The 21,066-nt window shown below is 51.2% G+C and overlaps 2 protein-coding genes across 3 annotated transcripts; one reads left to right on the top strand and one right to left on the bottom strand.

Moving 5' to 3' along the window:
* Positions 1 to 646: 646 nt before the first annotated feature.
* On the top strand, positions 647 to 7,555 carry Cd72 (CD72 molecule). 2 transcript variants are annotated; one of them, XM_021159832.1, is made up of 9 exons: positions 647 to 829; positions 927 to 1,034; positions 1,568 to 1,639; positions 2,122 to 2,211; positions 2,651 to 2,983; positions 5,078 to 5,229; positions 5,734 to 5,831; positions 6,851 to 7,006; positions 7,228 to 7,555. In XM_021159832.1, the coding sequence occupies exons 1-8, from the start codon at positions 748 to 750 to the stop codon at positions 6,999 to 7,001; spliced, it is 1,086 nt and encodes a 361-aa protein (XP_021015491.1). In that variant the 5' UTR covers positions 647 to 747; the 3' UTR covers positions 7,002 to 7,006; positions 7,228 to 7,555. The 2 variants fall into 2 exon arrangements, with proteins under 2 accessions (XP_021015491.1, XP_021015492.1); XM_021159833.1 differs by having other exon boundaries at positions 649 to 829; positions 5,755 to 5,831.
* Tesk1 (testis associated actin remodelling kinase 1) lies at positions 7,200 to 13,544 on the bottom strand. The gene is made up of 10 exons (XM_021159831.1): positions 11,853 to 13,544; positions 11,587 to 11,708; positions 11,412 to 11,460; positions 10,732 to 10,878; positions 10,324 to 10,406; positions 10,072 to 10,162; positions 9,840 to 9,923; positions 9,629 to 9,718; positions 9,379 to 9,508; positions 7,200 to 8,668 (listed from the first exon to the last, which is right to left on the bottom strand). The coding sequence occupies exons 1-10, from the start codon at positions 12,054 to 12,056 to the stop codon at positions 7,782 to 7,784; spliced, it is 1,887 nt and encodes a 628-aa protein (XP_021015490.1). The 5' UTR covers positions 12,057 to 13,544; the 3' UTR covers positions 7,200 to 7,781.
* Between the last annotated feature and the right edge of the window lie 7,522 nt (positions 13,545 to 21,066).

Here is a 21,066-nt window from a genome sequence, read left to right as displayed (position 1 = left end):
CCACAGGATATCAAGGAAAGATGGGCATGGGGAGGGGACAGCTACTCGCCGGCATGGTCAGGTAGACAGCAGGGAAAAGCTATGAAGTGGAGAATCTGGGATGCTCATAGAGGAAACCCAGCTTGTTCCTGCCTCCCTTGCAGCCTCCCAAAAGCTGTCAGATTCCCAGGGATGGCTTCAGGCTGACAGCTCAGCAAGCGGGAGGGGAGGCGTCAGGTTTACCTCAGGAGCACTCCATGCAGAGGCTCCATGGTAGGAACCCCAAATCTGATGGTTGAGGACGGAGCTGCAACCTGGAGTAGTGATTGGGGTGATGTCCTGGGTCAGTTAAGAGCCAGAGTCCCAACTATGCATTGATGGGTCTCAGTGAATGGCAGTCAGCAGGAAGTGGCCAACCAGGGAACACACGGGGACTGGTATGAGGATCTTAAGCACTGAGGAGGCTAAAGTGGGTCTAGGATGCAGGAGGAGGGGGCTCTGGCTGGACACAGGTCCAGGCTAGCTTCAGTGCCTGTATTTTGGACCCCAGCGTCCCTCTCTGGCCTTTGGCTCCAACCCAAGGACCTCTCTGCTTCATTGAGTCCATCTGCCAAAGACCTTCTTCCTCTTTTATGACTTGGCGTCACAGCGCAAAGGGCTGAGCCTTACAGTGGCACAGAGAACTCAATGCTGAAGAGAGGAGAGGGGCCAGGGAGGTGTGGACCAGTGGATTAGCTGGAAGACTGTGAAGCAGAGGCGCCCAGGGCTATGGCTGACACTATCACGTATGCAGACCTGCGCTTTGTGAAAGTGCCCCTGAAGAACAGCGCATCTAACCATCTAGGACAGGGTAAGTCCTGCTTGCTCCCCCCACCCCCCATTATATTCCATCCCCACTCCACAGACCTCACTCCAGACTCCAACTTTGGAGCTTTTTTCCTTTCCAGACTGTGAGGCCTATGAAGATGGGGAACTCACCTATGAGAATGTGCAAGTGTCTCCAGTCCCAGGAGGGTCACCAGGCTTGGCTTCCCCTGTACTAGCGGACAAAGCAGGTAGGCATGGAGGACCAGGGACGCCTACAGAGAGTGTCTTCATCCAGGGAGTACAGAGCAGTCTTGGAGAAAGAAGCAGGGCTATTTCTGAGAAAGAGATGTCAGAGAGCCAAGGGGAGGAGGAGTGGGAGGTGCTCACAGTTAGCTGGGTTTTCAGGATCCGGGCAGCCCGGTGTGAGAGCGGTTTCAGTGGAAAACAGGAGTGGGGAGGACATGGTAGAAGTACGAAGGGTCACCGACAAAGGACCCTAAGAAAATGATAAGGAAGAGAGAGCCCAAGAAGGACTTTCTATGGAGGACTTCCTGGCGTGGCTCTTCTGGGGACAAGCAAGAAGAGAGCTGAGTTCATCCCAAAAGTTCCGAAGGCGACAGGGACGAGTGCCCCAGGGGTAGCAGATGAAGTCCAGGGAGTGATGCGGCTGTTCCACGGCACTTAGCTCAGGACAGACTAGGGTCTCAGCGTGGCGTGGGGCTGGAGAGAAGGGAGGTTACAGGGACTTTCCGTCCTCACTTCGGGCGCTCCCCTTCCACAGGAGTCGGGTTAGAGCAACCAACTGCGACCTGGAGCTCTGTGAAGTCGTCTGCTCTCGGGCAGATTCCCCGCTGTGCGTATTCTTACCCCTCCTTCTCGCCCCCACCTTCCCCCCCCCCCCCCGCAGCCCCAGCGTGCCATTCACCAGCTGCCCGCCCGGAGGGCGCAGGGCATGGGAACATCAGGCATTAAGTACTCATGTGCATTCTGGAGAGGTGGGGCTGGGTTCTGCCCCGTGCCAGACGAGCCTTTGGGACTTCCACGTTAGCCCAGCCACTCCACTACCTACCCCATCCCGGTAGCGATTGTTCCCACTTGGAGTCCCAGATCACAATTCCCCTGTTCGGATGGTCTAGTCACGTGCCTCCAGGTTCCTTCCCTGTATGAAATTTAGTTTCTTCAGCCAGGTAAAGCCCTCCCCCCCCACCCCCAATCCTTTTGGCCAGTGTCTGTCCCCAGCACTTACTACCTACAACAAAATCTGCTTAGGAATGCTTTCATTTTCTCTCACTGTAGCTTCCAGAAGCTGACTGCCTATCATCCCTGTCCCCTAAGGTCCTACAGTCTGCTTGCAATACTTCTTGCTTGGCCTTCTCGTGTCCTGTCTGATGTTAGGGGTGGCTGTCATCTGCCTGGGAGTTCGCTGTGAGTATGGGGACCACTCATTCTAAACACCTTCCCTTCTCTCCCACCAAGTGGCCTTTCCTTAGCTCAAAGACACTGTCCCAACATCCTTGGCTTTTGGGTCTGGTTTCCAGCTGGGACTACCCTGGAGTGCTCCTGCCTTCTTATCCTGACCAGCAGTTCAGGGTTCCTTAAACTCCAGGCAGCCAGATCTTAAGTTCAGGACATGATACAGGAAGTTTCAAGAAGTAGAAAAGGTTGATGCTGAAGTCTTAGAGCACTGGGGTACAGCTGGAGGAAGTGCACTCAAGTCTCCCTGCAGCACCTGTCACCCCCAACAAGGGTCTCCATATGTAGCCCAGGCTGGCCTCGAATTTGCTGTCCTCCTATCTCAGCCTTCCCTGGATTGGGATGCAGGTGCTACTCCCAACAGTCTCTCCAAACAGTCTCTGCCAAACAGATCTGCAGGTGTCTCGGCAGTTCCAGGAGGGGACCAGGATTTGGGAAGCCACCAATAGCAGCCTGCAGCAGCAGCTCAGGGAGAAGATAAGTCAGCTGGGGCAGAAGGAGGTGGAGCTTCAGAAGGCTCAGAGAGAGCTGATCTCGAGCCAGGACACATTACAGGAGAAGCAGAGGACTCACGAGGACGCTGAGCAGCAACTACAAGCCTGCCAGGCTGAGAGAGCAAAGATGAAGGAGAACTTGAGAAACGAGGAGGAGCGGAGGAAGGACCTGGACCAGAGGTTGACAAGCACTCGGGAGACACTGAGGCGCTTCTTCTCTGATTCATCAGGTATCTGCTCTGGGATCAGGGAGATGGGGCTGGTGGCCAATGGGAGATGGACTAGGAGTCTCTAAGTGGCTGGGTTTGTCTAGCTCTCAGAAGTCAGTGAGTTGTTTCTGGGCTATGTGAACTCGGTTATTGATGAGGACCAAGCTGCACATTGGATTTATGGGGGTGCACTCAGCTCTATGGCAGATCATTAATGGGAAGAGAAGAGGAAGCTGTCTCCAGTGACTCACTTCACATTGTCCAAATCTTTCTGATTCAGGGGGCATCCAGACGATCAGTGATCAGGGACTTGCTATCTTCCGATAGCAAGATTACAGGCATCTGTCCTTAGCTCTCATTTTCTTAAGCTCCTGTTTTCTCTGAGTCCTATGTGTAAATGTGTGCCTCTCTTCTCCCCCAACCCCTCTGTGCATGCAAGTGTGTTTTGCACTCATGTGTTTGTGCGTGCACAGGTCAATGAAGAGACTCTTCACTGAGGCAGGGAATCTCAATCAAACACAGAGCTCATCAATATGGCTATAGCCAGCTTTTGGTGAGGATTCTCTGACCCTGCCTTCCGCTCACTTGGCATTTACTTGGCGTCTTAGTTACTTTTCTATTGCTGTGATAAAACACCACGACCAAGGCAACTTATAAATGTTTAATTGGTTTGTGGTTTCAGAGGGTTAGAGTCCATGATGGTGGAGCCAGGAACAGCTGAGAGCTCACATCTTGATCCACAAGCAGGAGACAGAGAGGGCACACTGTGAGAAGCAGGGGTTTTTGAAACCTCAACCCTAGCCTGGCCCCACCTCCTTCCACAAGGCCACACCTCCTAGTCCTTCCCAAACAGTTGTAACAACTGGGGAGCAAGCATTCAAATAGCTGAGCCTCTGAGGGCCTTCTCACTCAAGCCTCCACCCAGGTTTGGTTCTCATGCTTCTGTGGCAAGTGCTCTAACCACTGACCCAACCCTAGTTATAGGGAATCCTTCACAACCATAAATCTGATCACGCTGTCCCTGCCTAGGCCATGCCATTCTCATTAGTTATCTAAGCAATAACGGAGCATAGTACACTCAGCCTGTGCCCAGACACAGATTTGGAGAGAGAGCGAGCACAACTCCTGATGTGAAAGTCAACATTAGTGTTCTCTTCCTCTTAATAGAACAATAAAATCTTGAGACAGACATGGTGGCACATAACTTCAGCATCTAAGAAGCTAAGGCAGGAGGATGAAGAAATTGAGTCCGGCCTAGGCCACACCCCCTCTCATTAACATGTTTTTCAAGGCCCTGCCTACCTTTGAGCATGTTTCTTATTCTCTCACTCTCTTCAAATCAGTCACACCAAATTAAAAAAAAATTTTTCCTTTAAGTTGCCACAGTGCAGAAAAATGGGAGAGGCTGGATGGAGATGTAAGAAAATGTAGATGGGGGGGGGGAGGGAAAGAAGAGAGAGAGGAGAGACAGGGAGAGAAGAGAGACAGGGAGAAACAGACAGAGACAGACAGATATACAGAGAGAGAGAGAGAGAGAGAGAGTCAGGCGGTGGATTGGGAATGATTTCTGAGTGTTGGAATTAGGTCTGATAAGAGGTGATTGTGATCAAGAGTGGAGTGGGATGTTGAAGAAGGATTTTATTTCTTAAAGATGAGCCAGAAAAGAACAGAGATAGGCATTTTTAAGTAGAACCAAGTCTGTCTGCTTACAGAGTTGTAGAGAGAGATGTGGCCATGGGCTGGATGTGTGTGGCAAAGCTCTGAATGTTCTGTGAAGATGTGTTAGGGTTTAAATGGAATGAATGAGTGAATGAATGAATGAATGAATGAATGAACTGATCAATATGGGAGCTAGGCAAGGTTGCCTAGTGTTAGGGCAGATTTTAATCTTTCAGAAACCAAGGATAGTAAAACTAATTCCACTAGAAAAATCTCCCCATATTGTGAAGACATAAAATGTTTCCAGAAGAGGTAAAAAGATGGTAAAGATCAAGGGCTAAAGCTGATGGAGACTTGATGGAGAGTAGACCTTAGGGACTATCGTTAACAACCAGCTGGCCAGTTGGTCACTTTATTATCCCAAGGGTTGTGGCTGTCATTCTTTCTGCTTTGTAGACACCTGCTGTCCATGCGGATGGGTTCAATATCAGGAAAGGTGTTTTTACATCTCACATACCCTCAGAAGTCTGGAGGAGAGCCGAAACTACTGCACATCTCTGTCCTCCAAACTGGCAGCATTCGATGAACCTTCTAAGTATTACTATGAAGTAAGCATGGCCTTATCTGTATTTTGAGATGGAGGTATTTAAAGGGGTGTGTGTCATCGAGTCGGGACTGGCAGTGCACATCTGCACACATGCCATGGTTTGCACTGCTTCCCCAGAACAGATACGGAAGTCACACTATTAGCCAGTAAGTGTGGCAGTAGCTTTCAGTCCCGTGTTATCCCATGGCTCCCATTGCTTAGCATCGGTGAGAGCTGAAGTGTCTGAGCCATCTCCACTTCAGTCTGTGTCTTGGCTTGCTGGCTTACGTCTTGACTGCTTAAGTCTTCATTGGCTCCTCTCAGGCAGAGTGCCAACCCCGACACTCTGGAAGTTCACTTCAAATTCTTACCCTGCTTGGAGGTGGAGAGTGAGCCTGTGTCTGCAGCACTGGAAGGATTTGGGAGCAATTAATTCATGTAGTAAATGGGTGTGGCCTCGAGCTAAGTGAAATTCACAGGCCCCTAGGGTGCCCCCATTTTACTCCATATTCTCATTGTTCTTCAGTACCTCTCTGATGCCCCCCAGGTTTCTCTGCCCAGCGGCTTAGAGGAGTTGCTAGATCGTTCGAAATCATATTGGATACAGATGAGCAAGAAGTGGAGGTATTAACTCAGTCTCTCATAAATGCATATTACTTCCTTAAGCCCTGCTCCCAAAACTCCTCCACCAATCAGTATTGTGGTTTCTTGTTTCTTCTACTTGATTAACAACTGTTTAAGATATTAAAAACAAAATGTGTTGGGAGAGGGGTGCCATGTGGCAGAGGACAGCTTGTGGGAGTCAGTTGTCTACCGTGTGGGTCTCAGGGACTGTACCCAGGCTGTAGTCCTACCTGCTAGCCGTTGCCATCTCACTGACCTGCATTCTTATCCCATATTACATCCATAGTGCCTAGAGGTCTCTAGTGCTTACTTAAAAAAATTACAGTGGTGGCATATGCCTTTAATCCCAGCACTTGGGAGGCAGAGGCAGGCAGCTTTCTGAGTTCGAGGCCAGCCTGGTCTACAGAGTGAGTTCCAGGACAGCCAGGGCTATACAGAGAAACCCTGTCTTGACCCCCCCCCCCCAATTATGATGGCATATTCCTGTAATCCTAGCACTCTGGAGCTGAAGAAGGATTGTGAGTTAAGGCCAGTGTGGGCTATGCAGAAAGACCCCTTACCACATCTCTAAAAATAAAAACAAATTAGGCAGAGAGAAGAGATTTCAGCCAGGTTTCTCAGCCAGAGGAGTGCTGGCATTGACCTCACTAAGCCTTGACAGGCTGCCCAAACTCGCTCAGTCTACGCCAACTGGGGCACTAGAACTCTCTCAGGAAAGCAGAGCTGCTGCAGTTTTGCTCCAGGAACCCCAAGTCAGGGTGACTGCCTCATGTTCCATGGAGTTTGAGGTCTATGTATGACTCCTGAGTGCTGGGATTAAATGTGTGCACCATCACACCTAGCTCCTTACGTGCAGTTTTCCTCTGTGGTCTTAAGGCCTCTGGAAGCTTTAGTTCAGAAACCTGTTCCTGAACCATGTGGGCCTAGCAGGAGCTAGAATTTAGACTAGGTTTTGCAAAGAGCAAGGGGAAGGGAGGGGCTTGCAGGGGTCTAAAGTGTATCCCAACTCTGTTTACCAGGTATGGCTCTGACTCTCAAAGCCTATATTGTGACAAGATACAAAAATATTACCAGAAGTGGAAAAGAACATTTTCCGAGTGTGCAGAGCCTCACCCCTGCATTTGTGAGTCGGAGGCTTTCAGGTTTCCTGATGGGATCCATCTGAACTGAAACGGGTAAGCAAGAGATTAGGCATGGGTGTGTGGACAGAAGACAAGAGGGAAAATTTGTCCCCTCATCTGTCACATCCATCACCTTCAGTGTCTCAGTCTGCTTACATAGGGCTGGGCTGGGCAGGGCATGGGGACAGATGTGGCCTGGAACAGAAGAGGAACTGGGGACATAGGATGAGAGCTAATGACAGTCAACTGAAGCTCACTGATGCTTTATTTTCCAGACACTTGAACAAGACCTTGTGACCTACATCCTTAACCTACGGCCTGCCAATTTTTAAGACTGCTAATTCCTCCAGCACTCCCTCACTCTTGGGCATGCCCAGCTAAGGGCTGATTCTGATCTGGCGACCTGCTGCTTGCTTGAAAGCTGCTCCAGAAACTGGACTACTCTTGGGAAGAGTAAAGAAGCCTCCAGAAAAGACCTGACCTTCCTTAAGAACTTCCCAAACTAGAGATGGGTCAGGGGAGGGCGCTCCGCTGAGTGGATGGATGGCCCGGAGCCAGCCAGGCAGTTTTATTGAAATATTTTTAAATACTTTGCACGTGTTAGTCCTGTGTGTCAGCAATGCTGTGTCTAGTTCGGTGATCCCAATGGGACAGCGAACCCAGGGGTCGGCTAGGAGGTGCTCTGTCCATTGAGACCATGCTGAAGCTCCCCTATACGGGGAGAAGAGCTAGTCAGCCCATCTGGGGCTGGCATTGTCCAGCAAGTGCACTGTCCTTACAGGGTATCCCGAAGGCCAAGGTTGGAAGCCTGAGCTCACAGGCCTCACTGCTAAGAGCGTGCCCCAGGCAGCTGCAGGCTGGGTGTGGGTGGCTTGGCATGATGCCCTCGGTGGCAGAGAAGACTGCCCGCCTCACAGTTCAAGTTGCGGTAGCGGGCAACAGCTGGGGTAGGGCGGGGGCACATGGATAGGAAGCCAAAGCTGAAGGGGCCAAGGCAGCAGCCAGGGCAGGGCAGCCCCTCCTCCTGCTCCCGGGGAGCTGATGGAGGCGGTGAGGGTTCTGTCCGCTCCAGGGCTGCTGCCCGGGGAAGGCTATGCTGTGCCCGGTTCCAGGGCTCCCTAGCCCACCCTTGTGGGGAGTTCACCACCACAGCAGGGGGGTTATTGTTGAGGGGAGGTCCTGATCTAGGAGACCAGGGCTGCGAGGCTGAGGAACAAGTACTGATGAAGTTGTCAGTGGCCACAGCCAGAGGCAGCTGGGGAGCCGGGCCTGGGGGCTCTGGCTCAGGGCTGCTGCCCTCGCAGTCCATCCTCTCCTCAGTCGGGGGGCCCACGGGGGAAGGGCCAGGACCTGGCAGTGCAGTCTCCATCCGTCGGGGGAGCTCAGGGGATGAAGGTAGTGAGCGACAGCGGCGGACAGGGGTCTCAGGCTGGACCAGGATGTCTGGAGTGGTCACCAAGGGCAGCTGGGTAGAGGTCAGTGGTGATGGTGGAACCAGGGGCAGTGGAGTGGCCGGCTTGCAGGGTGTGTCCAGCAGCTTGATCTTGCCACCCCTGAGGTCTTCCCGCAGTGAGAAGGGGTTGACTCGTGTTAGATTGTCCCCCCAGCTGGGGGGTGATTCTGGCGAAGGTGGCAGGAAGAGGTCTGACCGGCTTCGGGAGAGCCGGGGGTCTGGCCTGGGAAGTGTGGCAGAGGGACCTCCTCTTGGAACAGACCCTGTAGAAAGAGAGGTCTCATCACTGTTCCCAGCATCTGCTCCAAGCTGAGGCCCTGAATCTCCAGGAAGGTGGTGGGACAAGAGCTTAAGAAAGGAAGTCCTGCTGGGCGTGGTGGCGCACGCCTTTAATCCCAGCACTCGGGAGGCAGAGGCAGGCGGATTTCTGAGTTCGAGGCCAGCCTGGTCTACAAAGTGAGTTCCAGGACAGCCAGAGCTATAAAGAGAAACCCTGTCTCGAAAAACCAAAAAAAAAAAAAAAAGAAAGGAAGTCCTATAGGGGCTCTGGAAGGGACAGTTGTTATTTCCAGCTACCTTGTTTACTTAAAAAAAGTATTTCATGTGTCTGTATGAACACGTGTGTGAACTATGAACCGCAGGACACTAAAGTTGTCATGGAGGTCGGAGGTCAGAGGACATCTTTCAGGAGTCAGTTTTCTGCTTCCATGATGTAGAGCTTAGAAGTCCTTATACAAATGCCTGAACCCGTCGATCCATCTCACCAGCCCGTCCTTTCCGCTTTTCTACCTACTTTTTCTTTCCTCCCTCTGCTGCCTTTGGCTCTAGCAATGAAAACCATCTTCTGTGAGATGCCTCTCCATCCCACCTGACTTCCCACCTTTTTAACTCAGAGATCCAATTAGCCTCGTCCAGAGAACTGACTCTCAGTAGAGGCAGGACTTCTGCTGGTGTCAAGGTCATGCTCACTCACCCTGATTGTATGTCAAGGGAGCCTTGGCGAGGGGCGTCTTGGCGAGGGGTGTGGCCTCAGGCAGCTGCTCCAGGATCTGTTCCAGGTGCTGGGTAATTTCAGTAAAAGGGGCCCGGGTGCTGGGTTCCATCTGATGGATAAAGACAGGGCAGCTTCGCTCAGGGCTCATGAAGACAGTGAGTTTCCACCATTCTCTCCCCAGTCTTAGAAGACAACTCACGGATGTGGTCAGGGAAGGGGTGACACTTACGCTGCAGCAGTGGATGGCCAGAAGCAGGAAAGGTAGTGGACAGTCATTTCCCACCAAAGTTTGGAAAGCAGGCACATCCAGGCCAAAGTCCTGTGGGGACAGAGGAGGGGCTGCCAGTTAGCCTTTAGTGGGCTCTCCATGTGTCCCTTGTGAGGATCAAGCTTCACAGAGCCCCTCTTGGTTGAGGCACCCAGAGCGGAGGTTACCTCACCTCAGTGCGGGGTAGGTAGTCAGGGTCTGCAGGCACTCGGGCGATGAGCTCACAGAGGACAATCCCGAAGGCGAAGACATCGGCCTGGAGGTAGGTGGACCATGCCAAGGGGGAGGAGTCAGTGGTTATCTTGTGTTGGAAGGGTGGCAGTGAGGGGTAAGGGAGAAGGCTGGGGGTTCCCAAATCTATATAGGAGGGTTGTTGAATGGGGCTCTATCTCAAGGTCTCTTACCTTCTCATCATACAGCTCTCCCCGCAACACCTCTGGAGCCATCCAGTACGGGGAGCCCACCACAGCCAAGGGCTCCTTCCTTGTCCCTTCCCTGCAGAGGCAGGGTGGTCACATCTCCAGTTCAGACATCTCCCCCAAACTAAAGGGGATGGGGCAAGCCTCCTCTCCATCCACAGAGAATACCCCTGGGGGGTTCAACTCATGTATAGGGCACCCCTGGGAGGCTTGGGGTAAGAAGAGTGTTCACCTTACCTATACACAGGAATCTTTTCAGCCAGTCCGAAGTCACCCACAACAGCTGTGAAGCCTCGGTCTTCCCTTCGGACCAGACAGTTCTGACACACACACACACAAGCATCCTCACATACTCGTCCCCTGCTCTCTGGTCTTCCAGTATATACCCCAAAGCCCTGTGTCACTATAGCACTAAGCACTACCCCAACCTTCCCTCCCAGTTCTCCAATGCACGTCATTATCATCACCTCACTCAGTACTCAATTCCCCAGCCCTCTTGCCGTCCCCATTCTTTAATAGTTTCCAACACCTTGGCACCCTGACATCCTAACATATCTACTACCCACATGTCAATATCCACAGGCCAATTACAACTTAACAGTCACAAACCCTCTTTAATCGTTCCACTCGTCTTGGCCAGCCTACCTTGGATGTGAGGTCTCGGTGAAACACACCTTTGGCGTGTAGGTACCGTAGGCCTTGCGCAATGTCCAGGGCTAGGTGGAGCCTGACTGGCCAGGAGAGGGGTTCTGGGGAGCTGAGCAGCTGTTCCAGGGTGCCCCCATTCATATACTGGGACATGGGGAAAGACAAGGGGAGTGAATGTCTGTGCTCTGTGCCTGCCACTCCTAAGACAGTTGACACTCAGGAGGCTCACAAAGGTCAAAAGGGTTGGTGGGTCTGTGCTCTAAGGTTCCCATTTATATACTAGGCTGCCTTGTCTCTCACAGTAGGACTATGTGCAACTATGTCATCCAATACATTTAAATATAATCAGACATTCTTTTGTTACACCAGCTCTTGTTTTAGTCTACTCCACGTGTAGCTAGTGTAGCTAGTGGCTCCTGTATTGGACCCAGATACAAAATATCTCCATCATGGCAGAAAGTTCTCTGGGCGGCAGAGATACACAGACTAACTCCAGTATTCTAATAAGTGGTTTGCCCACAGGGAAGTTCAGGAAGCCGTTAGTTGGAGGAGGTCCTGAGGTTCTGGGCAGGCAGGTGGCTTCTTTTTAATTTCCCAGCAGACCCACCAAGATCACTGACACTCTCACTTGGGGGTGTGGTGCCTTCCCTCTTTCCTGGCCTATGCTTAATGCTTACCTCTGTAAGCGCGTGCAGCTGCCCTTGGTGCACACAGACCCCCATGAACCTGAAAGGTGATGGGGAGGATAAAGGATAAGCTGTAAGAGCCCGGGCTCCACTGCATCTCCCTCCTTTCCCAAGGGACTTTTCCTCCTGCCCAGCAAGCTGTCCAGCAAGAGGCTAGGCCGTTCACCTGAGGATGTTAGGGTGCCGGAGCCGGTTCATCAGCTGCACCTCCCTTAGCGTGTTGCTCCGGTTACTGGGGAGCTTGTTCATCTTCAGCACCATGACTTGTCCCGACTGTCGGTGCCGAACCTGGGGGAAGCAAGGCTCGGTGTGTGCCCGACAGGTTGGGTGGCTGCTAGCTCAAGGATCTCTAACCCAGGCTGCGGGGCCTCTAAGTTCTAGCCTCCCGTCCAAGGCTCGGTCCCGCCCCTCTGTCCTCTCTGCCGGTCCTACCTTGTAGACCTCAGAGAAGAAACCGGCCCCGATCTTCTCTGCGCAGTCGAAATCGTCCACACGCGCAAGGCTGGACACGGCGCTGCGGAGGGCCCGGTAGGAGGAGGGCCGGCCCCGGCCCGGGCCTCCGCCTGCGGCCCCCGGCCCCTCCCCCGGAGCCTCTCCGGGCCCGGGGCCCCGCAGCGGCGGCCGTTCCCCGGCCATGGCCGGGCCCCCAGCCCCGGCCTGCTTCACATGGCCGGATCCCCGGGACCCGGGCAGGCCGCGCTCGCCATGGGCGCCGGCCCAACCCGATCCCGGGGGCCGGGACTCCCGCCCGGTGGACTCCTGGAGGACCTGCGGAAGGTCCTGGGCCCGCCCCCGCCGCGCCGGCGAGTTGGGCCCGGTGGAACGCCGCGGCTCTCCGCTCTGCGCGGGGCCTGGGCCTGGGCCTGGGCCGGGCGGCGGCGGCGCTCCCGGGCGCCGGCGGCGGGCTCCCCGCGGGCGGCTGCTGCTCCGCTTCGCCGCCGGGCTCAGGCTGCGCGGCCTGCCCGGGGCGGGGCCGGGCCCGGTCTGCGGTTAACTCCTTGGAGCCCGGGCTGCGGCCCGGCCACGCCCCCTCAGGTGCTTCCCCCGCGCGTAGGCCGGGGCGTGAATCACAGGACGACTTGAGGGTTGACTGCCGGCGCGAATTCTCCTGCACCCCGGGCTCCACGGATCGACCACGCTGCCTGCCCGGTCTGCGCCCGACTCCGACTGTCCAGGGGGGCTTCTGACCCCGACACCCTAAATCTCGGGGCTCGCTAACACCTGTCTTCTCCGATCGTAGTATCCAGGGCTGTAGGGAGCCTCTGGCCTTCGTATCCCTGACCTGCCCGACTCCTTCTCACTCCATCTCCATCCCCCTAAGTAGAGATTCCGACGCTCGATCCGGTGACCACCCTCTTACTTCTTTGTCCTAATAACCCTCTCTTCGGAGACGCCTGCACCTGCAAGGAGGCCCCGCCCTCGGCAGGATCCCGCCCCCTCAAAGGCCGCTGCCCCTCGGAGCCCGCTCTCCTTCGGGGGACCTTTCCTACGGATGACACTGCCACATCCGTGTGTTCCCCGAGCCCCTCAGTGCTGCACCCCCTCCTCTTTGTGTTCCTCTCACTAAAAGAGACCTGGCAGAGTGACTCGGCTAGTCATTGTGACCCCTCCTCTCAAGGTGACTCCTCCCCTCGCTAGCGCCCAGCGGTGTGACCCCTTTCGGCAGGTTGCGCCCCGCGTCGGTAGACGCCAGTGTGCCCCCTCAGGCCAGAGGAGGAGGTGCAGAGGCCTCAACAGCGGTTGGGATCCTCCGAGTGCGCACGCCCGGTCTCGGGACGTGGCTTTCGCTGTTGCCGTTGTTTCCGGCTCTGCCACGGACTCCTCCCCTCAAGGTCATCGGGAAGGTAGCCAATCGTCGCTAGGGTTGCGTGACGTCACTGGATCCCGGCAGAGGTCTGGCATCCGTGAGCCTTCTGCCACCTCGCGGCGGAATGGAGTGAGGGCAGGCTGAATGTGCAAGGCCGTCTTGAGAGTGCACCGTATAAGGGAATCATTCAGGTTTGGAGAGAGAACAGCCATGCACAGTTGTTCTAGAAAAGCAGAGTAGGCCAATGCGTGTTATTTTCCCCAGGGACTCTGGTATCAGCAAAACATACCCATCGCATTAAATTAGAGTTAATTCTGAGAACCTATTTGTAATCTTTTGTGTAGAGATTGAAACGGTCTTGCCCTGTAGCCCATGCTGGCTTTGGATTCATACCACACCATACCACTTTGTGCTGGGATTACAAACATATGCTACCCCTCCTGGCAGGATTTTATTTTCCATAGTTTGTGCAAGGTCTGAAGACACTCGGAATTTGTACCTGTAGGATACCCTCACTGTAGTAAGCTTAACCGACACTGGAGTCTGTCCCATTAGTCATTTTGAGGATCAATGCCTGTGACAATAGTTTTATGCTGAATTGTGTGTGTGTATTTAGGAAGGGTGCTGTGGTGGTTATGATGAGAGGGAGTGTTTAGGAAGAAGGCTGTGTGGTGGTTCCCTCTGCTGGGGATGAAAGACTGAGCTAGGATACACTAGTAAAAGAGAGGAGGGAATGTTAATGCGCTTGAGAAGCTGTGTGTGTGTTGGGGGAGTGCAGCAGCCAGGTTCATCGTTAGGTTTCTATCAAGGTTTAAAACTGGATGATGTCACCAGTTTTTAAAAGTTCAGGTGGAAAAGCTGTTGAGGGTAGGAGGTAGATTATCATCAGCCAGCAATAATGATGGTCACAGGGAGGATATACTGTCACTCAGGGAGCACGCATGCGCACACTCCCTTCTTTCTCATGTAAATATACCTGCTTTCAGATACCCTCTGGGCCTGTGACTATTCTGGAAGTAACTCATGTCCACATGTTTTGTCCACATGTCTGTCCCTGCACCCAGTTATTTGATGCATAGCTATGGCATTATTTTACCACTGATTAGAAAAAGGAATCTTCATTAAATCGTAGTGTCATTGTTGTGTAGTGGGTTGGTCTGTTGCGGCTGTGTATTCAAATGCTAAAAACTGTATCCCATGACCTGGTTGCTCCAAGACAAGCAGGTCCTCAACTATACCAGCTCTTGTATATTCATGATTGGTTAGTAAAGATGCCTACAGCCTATAGCTGGGCAGAAGAGGTAGGTGGGGCTGAAGGTTCCTGGGCTTATGTTCTCAGGCACAGAGAGGGGAGAGAAGGAAGGGAGGGTGGAGAAGTCGCCATGGGGTGGTGTGGATTGTGAGCACCTGGCCACCAGGAGTGGGAGTGGCCTAGGTGGAATGTGTGTGACAAGTGATGTCTTGGGGGTTATTGACAAGAAAGCAGACAAAAATAGCCCAGAGGGTTGACATCTGCCCAACTCTAGTGCTGTTAAGGTTTATTATAAAGGTTTGTGTCTTTTAGTTGGGAGGAAAATGATCTAAGGTGGAGTAGAAACCCCCACATAATATCTACCACAACATTGTTGTGCCTTTAAAAACTAATAAAAGACTTGACGACTTGAGCTTGAAGCCTGGGATGCAGGCAAAGGGGGGGGGAGAGCACCAACTCCACAGACTTACCTCTGACCTCCACATACGTGTCCTGACGTGTGTGTCTGCTCACATCACACACACACAGTAATAAACAATAAAACTGTGGAACTAATAAAAGTCAGATGAAGACCTATGATCTCAGTGCTCAGGAGGCTGAGGCAGGAGGATCATGAGTTTGAGGTCAGGCTAGGCTACAGAGCAAGAACTTTTTTTTTTTAATCAAGCCAAACCAAACAATAATTTCTTAATATCAAGTTCACATTTTTCTTTATGTTGGGTTTTCAAAACTGTCTACTCTGATCAGAATCTAAGTGAGACCCTTGGTTTGCTTCTGGAGCAGCTTTTAATCTTTTAAAATTGCTAACCTAGTCTCCATCTTTCCCATTATTAGTTACCAATTTTTGTTAACTTTACGTGCATGTATGTTTTGCCTGCATGTATATCAGTGCACAGTGTACATGCCTGCTACCCACAGAGGCCAGAAGAGGATGCTGGATCCCCTGGAACTGGAGTCACAGATGGCTGTAAGTCTCCATGTGGGTGCTGGGAATTGAACCTGGTCTTCTGGAAGAGCAGCCAGTGTTTGTAACAGTCGAGCCATCTCTCTAGGCTCTGTATTATGATGATGATGTATTGGAGCATAATGGTACACATATAGAATACCAGCATTCAGGACACAGAGGCAGAAGGATTTTGGGACTAAACTGAGCTGTACATTGAGATGCTGCCTCAAAAAAAAAAAAACCAAAAAAACTTTTTGGACTGAGTGCATATAGCTGGGGAGTAAAGTGCCTGCCCTGGGTTCCACTTTTCTGCAGGGAGCGGGGGATACCTCTTTCCTTTGATAGTTAATTTTGTCAACTTTAGTGACATGAGAAGTACCTGTGTTAGTAAAGGACCTTAGGGTGTCTTGCCCCCCAGAGACAATTCTTAGGGAAAGACACATGTAGGATGTGTGTGGCACCATCCGAGTCTGGGGCCTCAGGGATCAAGGGAAAGCCTACCGCATGGGGAGATCTCTCTCTCTCTCTCTCCCCTCTCCATGAGGGACGATGCTGTGGTGGGGACTGCAGTTGCATCTCCTCACCAGACAGACAGAAACCACCGAAACCCGGAGCCAGAATTAATCCTACAGATGGGATTTCCTCGGGGCTTGGTTTTTGACAAAAACTAACCCAGTTTCCATGTAAACTATTTGTCATCCAGAGATACAATTCATAGGAAAATCTGGATAAATGTTATCAGTTTCAGATACTGTTGGTTTCCTAGCCTGGAAACCCTGCCATGCTCAGGAGTTGGCCGCTCAAGTGGCACCTGTTTTACCTTGGTCACTGGGAACCTCCCTAGGTTGACCAGGCTCTTTTGACATGGGCTTCGCTATGGTGTGCATGTTACCTTGGACATACATGCCAAATTTTAATTGCCATTTAAACTGCTATTGAGGGGGTGGGACTGACACTTGAGAGAAGATAGGAACAATTAGCTCTCAGTGGTACTGCCCTCACGAATGTCCTGATGCTGTCATCTGAGGACGGGTTCTTCATGAAAGGACAGATCCATCCTGAGAGTCCCCATCTCGTTTCCTGTGTTCTCACTGTCCAGCATGTTAGAAAGCAGTGGTGTGACCCTGCCAGATGACGACACCATGTTCTTGGAATTCCCAATGTCTTAGTTAGGGTTTTACTGCTGTGAGCAGATACCATGACCAAGGCAACTCTTATAAGAACAACATTCAATTGGGGCTCGCTTACAGGTTCAGAGGTTCAGTCTATTATCATCAAGGCGGGAACATGGCAGCATCCAGGCAGGCATGATGCAGGAGGAGCTGAGAGTTCTATATCTTCATCTGAAGGCTGCTAGTAAGACTGACTTCCAGGCAGCTAGGACCAGGGTATTATAACCCACGGTGACACACCTACGCCAACAGGGCCACACCTCCTAATAATGGCACTCCCTGGGCGGAGCACATACAAACCATCAAACCCATCTTCCAGAGCCATGACCCAAATAGTCTGCCATAGTCAATGGCAGAGACAACAACAACAACAACAAAAACCCCTAAGACAGCTTTCCAACTTTCTTACTATGTCCTTTCTTCTCTTTCCCCCCTCCTACCTTCCCCCTCCCCTGCACATTCTCTGTCCCTCCCTTCCTGCCCCTTCTCTCCTTTTTAAAATGTCAGGGTCCCTTATAGCCCAGGCTAGCCTTGAACTTGCTATGTCATTGAGGCTAGCCTTGAACTCTTGATCCCCCTGACTTCCTCCTGCGGGCTGGGATTAGAGGTATACCTTAACGCTTTCAGCTTCCTGACGTTTTATAAGACATGTTTTATCTTAGAAAATGTTTATTTTGTACATATCTAGACTGGAACTGGTATCAGCTATTTGCACAGTGATTTTCCTTTGTTAAAAGAGAAATCTCATTTATACCCAAAGATTAGTACTAGGAATAGATAGTTGACCTTTGGAAGAGCAGGTAACTGAATATAGTCGATGGCTGCCTCCTTCAAAACAACCTCTCCCAGTGTGTTTATTATGAAAATGTGTATCCTTCATCTAGATTAACAGGTGCTAACATGTTGTGTTTCAGTTGTGTCTATAATATGATAGGGAAGGAATGTTAGATAATGCAGGTTAAAATCTCACTGTAGGGAGAACGCTCAGAGGTCAGAGAGCTGGAAAGCATACTTATGGGAGTTCTGCTCTCTGTGACCTTTGGGCGTGGCAGCCAAACAGGAACGTTTAGAGCAAGCTGTCTACCAAGCTGACTAGCTATGTTGGACAGCTCTGGGCTTGATTGAGAGACCCTGCCTCGGTGGATAAAAGTGAAAGACTGATCCAGAATGATGATCCACATCAGCCTCAGGTCTCTACATGCGGTTGCAACCCCCACCCCACCCCCCCCACACACAGGGGCCAACATACACGTAAGACATGCATAGACACATGAATACCACACATATGAAAAAGTGAAATTATCATACTACTAGAAGATAAATTGCCCAAATCATGAAACTTGTTTTCAATACTGTTAGCATTGTCTTCTGTGATGGTTGATGTTAGCAGTCCATTTGTAGGGTCTGGAATCATCTAGGAGGCAAGGCTCCAGGCACACCTGTGAGGTGAGCCTTGACTCGGTCTGCTGAAGAGGGAGAGCCCTTCGTCCCGCTGCCCTGACTTCCTCACCATGACGGACTGTACCCTCACTGAGACAGAATAAGGCCACTTTGTCATTAAGTTGCCTATGCCAGGGTACACAGCCGCAGCAGTGAGCAGGGTAACTGAGGCATTCCATGTAATTATGCCACGTGCCCTGTCACGTCATGTCTTGACTTTCCCCATTGGCTCTTGGCAGTTTTCATAAGTCATTGCCATCTGTCTCTGTGTGTTCTTTGCTGTTTTTTCTTCACCTCCCTGTTCTTCCAATAGGAGCCCCCCCCCCACACACACACACACACTTCTCTATACACACACTACAGGCCAAGTTATTGATCCCAAAGTTAAAGACTACTCCTATGTTGAAGAATCCCAGTTCTATCTGTCAGCCTGCCCTGGCCTCTGAACTTCAGACTGTCCAATTACATCGATGACTCATTATCTTTGCCTGAATATGTGTTTTTAAGGAACGAATGGGCTGATCCAACACTTGGAAGATGAAGGCGGGAAGTTCAGTAATTCAAGGCCATTTTCAGCTACACAGAGAGTTGGAGGCCTGACTGGGCTATCTCAAGCAAAACAGACAAAACAGGGAAAAAAAACTATTTTTTTTTAAAGATAAGGCCTCTCTCTGTAGCCCTTAGAACTTGCTAGGTAGACCAGGCTAGCCTCACACTTAGAGATCTGCCTGTCTCTGCCTCTTGAACTCTGGGACTAAAGACGAGTGCCACCATGCCTTGCGCAGCAACTTGATCCCTCTTCTAATTCCAACTCTTCTCTAAGTGGGGTTCCCATATCAATAAAGCCTACTAAATACTCAGGTGAGAAAACTGAGTTAGCCCCGACTCCTCCCTCTCCGACATCCAGCTCACCAGCAAACACTCTGAGACACCTCTGACATCTGTTCTCAGTGTGACACTTTGCACACCTGCTACCTCTGGCCCAGTGTTCCACATCAGGTCTTTCGCCTGAGCCCTCACAGTCCCCTCCTTTTTAGGTCTCCATGTTAATTAATGCCTTTGCCCTTGTGCATCTTTTCTCGACCACAGTGGCTCTTAACCTTCCTAATGCTGCGACCCTTTAATACAGTTCCTCATGTTGGGGTGACCCCCAACCATTAAATGATTTCTTTGCTACTTCATAACTAATTTTGCTACTGTTATGAATTGTAATGATGTAAATGTGTGTCTTTTCAGACAGTCTTAGGAGACCCATGCCAAAGGGTTGTATGACCTCAAAGGGTCATTGACCCACAGGTTGAGAACCTACGCTCTACAAAGAGGGTTTTGTTTTTGTATGTTTTGTTTTCAGTTCTGGGAATCCAACCTAGGGCCAGGCAAGTGCTTAGCAGAATCACACCTGCGGCCATGCCTCCCCCACACCCTGCACCAGAATTTCTTTTTTAATATATTGTCTGATTATTTTACCTGTGTCTACAAAACCTGCACTCCAAATGAACCTAAAATCTTTCCTATATTCTTCTTTCCTAAGTATTTACTAATATTTATGAGTTTGATTTTGAATTTCTTGCCTAAGATCCTCAGTATAATGTGTGAGACGGTGGTAGTGGATAGTAAAGGGTCTCACCTTGCTCCCGGCTTTTTCTTAAGAAGACGGCTCACTCTATAGCTCAGGCTGGTGTAAAAGTCATGGCTGCCGCCTGTGGCAGTCTCCTGGGAGATGGGATGATAGGTTTTTGATCCTATGTATGGATATATTTTTGAGACAAGTTTTCTCTGTGTAGCCCTGGCTGTCCTCAACTCACTCTGTAGACCAGGCTGGGCTCAAACTCACAGGGATCCTCCTGCCTCGGCCTCTGGAGTGCTGGATATAAAGGTGTTGGGACACCACACTGGGCCTGATCATTATTTTTAAAATTACGTTCGTGTTTGTATTTATTTGTGTGTGTGTGTGTGTGTGTGTGTGTGTGAATACATGCATGCCATGGCGTGCACTTGTAGGAGTTTAGTAGGCTCTCTTGTATCCTGTGGGCCCCAGGCATCACACTCAGGCCTATGACTACTGAGCCATCTCACTGACTCTCGGTCTTTAAAGGGATGGTTTTAACATTTATGTGTAATGTTTACTTTGTGAGTATTTGGAGGAGTAATTTATATCAAGTACCTATTATCAGAAGAGTGCCATGTAACCCGCTATATCAAACGTCAGTCATGTAGCCAGGCAAAGAGGTGCGTAAGCGTGACTGTAATTACTTGGGAGGTAGAGGCAAGCAGACCAGGAGTTCAAGGCCAGCCTTAGCCACATAGTGAGCTGGAGGCCAGCTTGACCTATATAGAGACTGTTTCAAAAACGAAACCAACCAAAACAAAATACCTCGGCCAAACAGTGCCATGGACAACAGGAACTCTCACAACCCTGTGGGTTGGCCGAGGTTGGCTGGTTAGAGCTGTGCCCTCTTTCCACCTCCCTCCAGGTTCCCTCCTAGACCAGCAGGGTCGTCTGGGCATGCTCAGTGACTGAGGGAAGGACAAGGAGCACTCGTCTGTGGAGTCTGCTTGTTTGCCAGCTTGAGTGTGTGGAAAGACACCTAGACCCAACGCTTTAACCCACTGATAGCGTCAGACTTGAATTCGCCTCTGGGAGTTGGCAGGACTGTAAGCAGCAAACGCTGACTTCTTATTCTGGTCCTTTCCTGTTAGCAGCTGTGCTCCTGAGTCCTTACGCTGTTAGCAGCTGTGCTCCTGAGTCCTTACGCTGTTAGCAGCTGTGCTCCTGAGTCCTTACGCTGTGGGCTATTCCTTCCTATGCTCGCTGCCATGATCGGCTGAGATCGGAGAAACCACAAACAAAAGAGATCCTTCCTTCAAGATGTCTCTGCCAGGCATTTGGGGAAGAAAAGGCTGTGTGCAGCTGCTTTTGGTGTCTCCAGTGATCCAAGCTAAGCTCAAGACACTGTTTATAGAGGTGGTGGTCTGGAGAGGGTATTCTAAACAAGGACATATGAAGTGATTTTCTAGTGTTACACCAA

The sequence above is a fragment of the Mus caroli genome, chromosome 4 (assembly GCF_900094665.2).
Source record: "Mus caroli chromosome 4, CAROLI_EIJ_v1.1, whole genome shotgun sequence".
Classification (NCBI taxonomy): Eukaryota; Metazoa; Chordata; class Mammalia; order Rodentia; family Muridae; genus Mus; species Mus caroli.
The sequence above is the reverse complement of the archived record's forward strand: the minus strand, read 5'-3'. Positions and strand labels throughout refer to the sequence as shown.

Coding starts and splice junctions, on each gene's coding strand:
- Cd72 (XM_021159832.1), top strand. CDS start 748: ATGGCTGACACTATCACGTATGCAGACCTGCGCTTTGTGAAAGTGCCC. Junction 2,212..2,650: donor CATCTGCCTGGGAGTTCGCT/GTGAGTATGGGG, acceptor TCTGCCAAACAG/ATCTGCAGGTGTCTCGGCAG. Junction 5,230..5,733: donor CTTCTAAGTATTACTATGAA/GTAAGCATGGCC, acceptor ATTGTTCTTCAG/TACCTCTCTGATGCCCCCCA.
- Tesk1 (XM_021159831.1), bottom strand. CDS start 12,056: ATGGCCGGGGAACGGCCGCCGCTGCGGGGCCCCGGGCCCGGAGAGGCT. Junction 11,461..11,586: donor CGGCACCCTAACATCCTCAG/GTGAACGGCCTA, acceptor ATCACCTTTCAG/GTTCATGGGGGTCTGTGTGC. Junction 8,669..9,378: donor TCCCTTGACATACAATCAGG/GTGAGTGAGCAT, acceptor CTCTTTCTACAG/GGTCTGTTCCAAGAGGAGGT.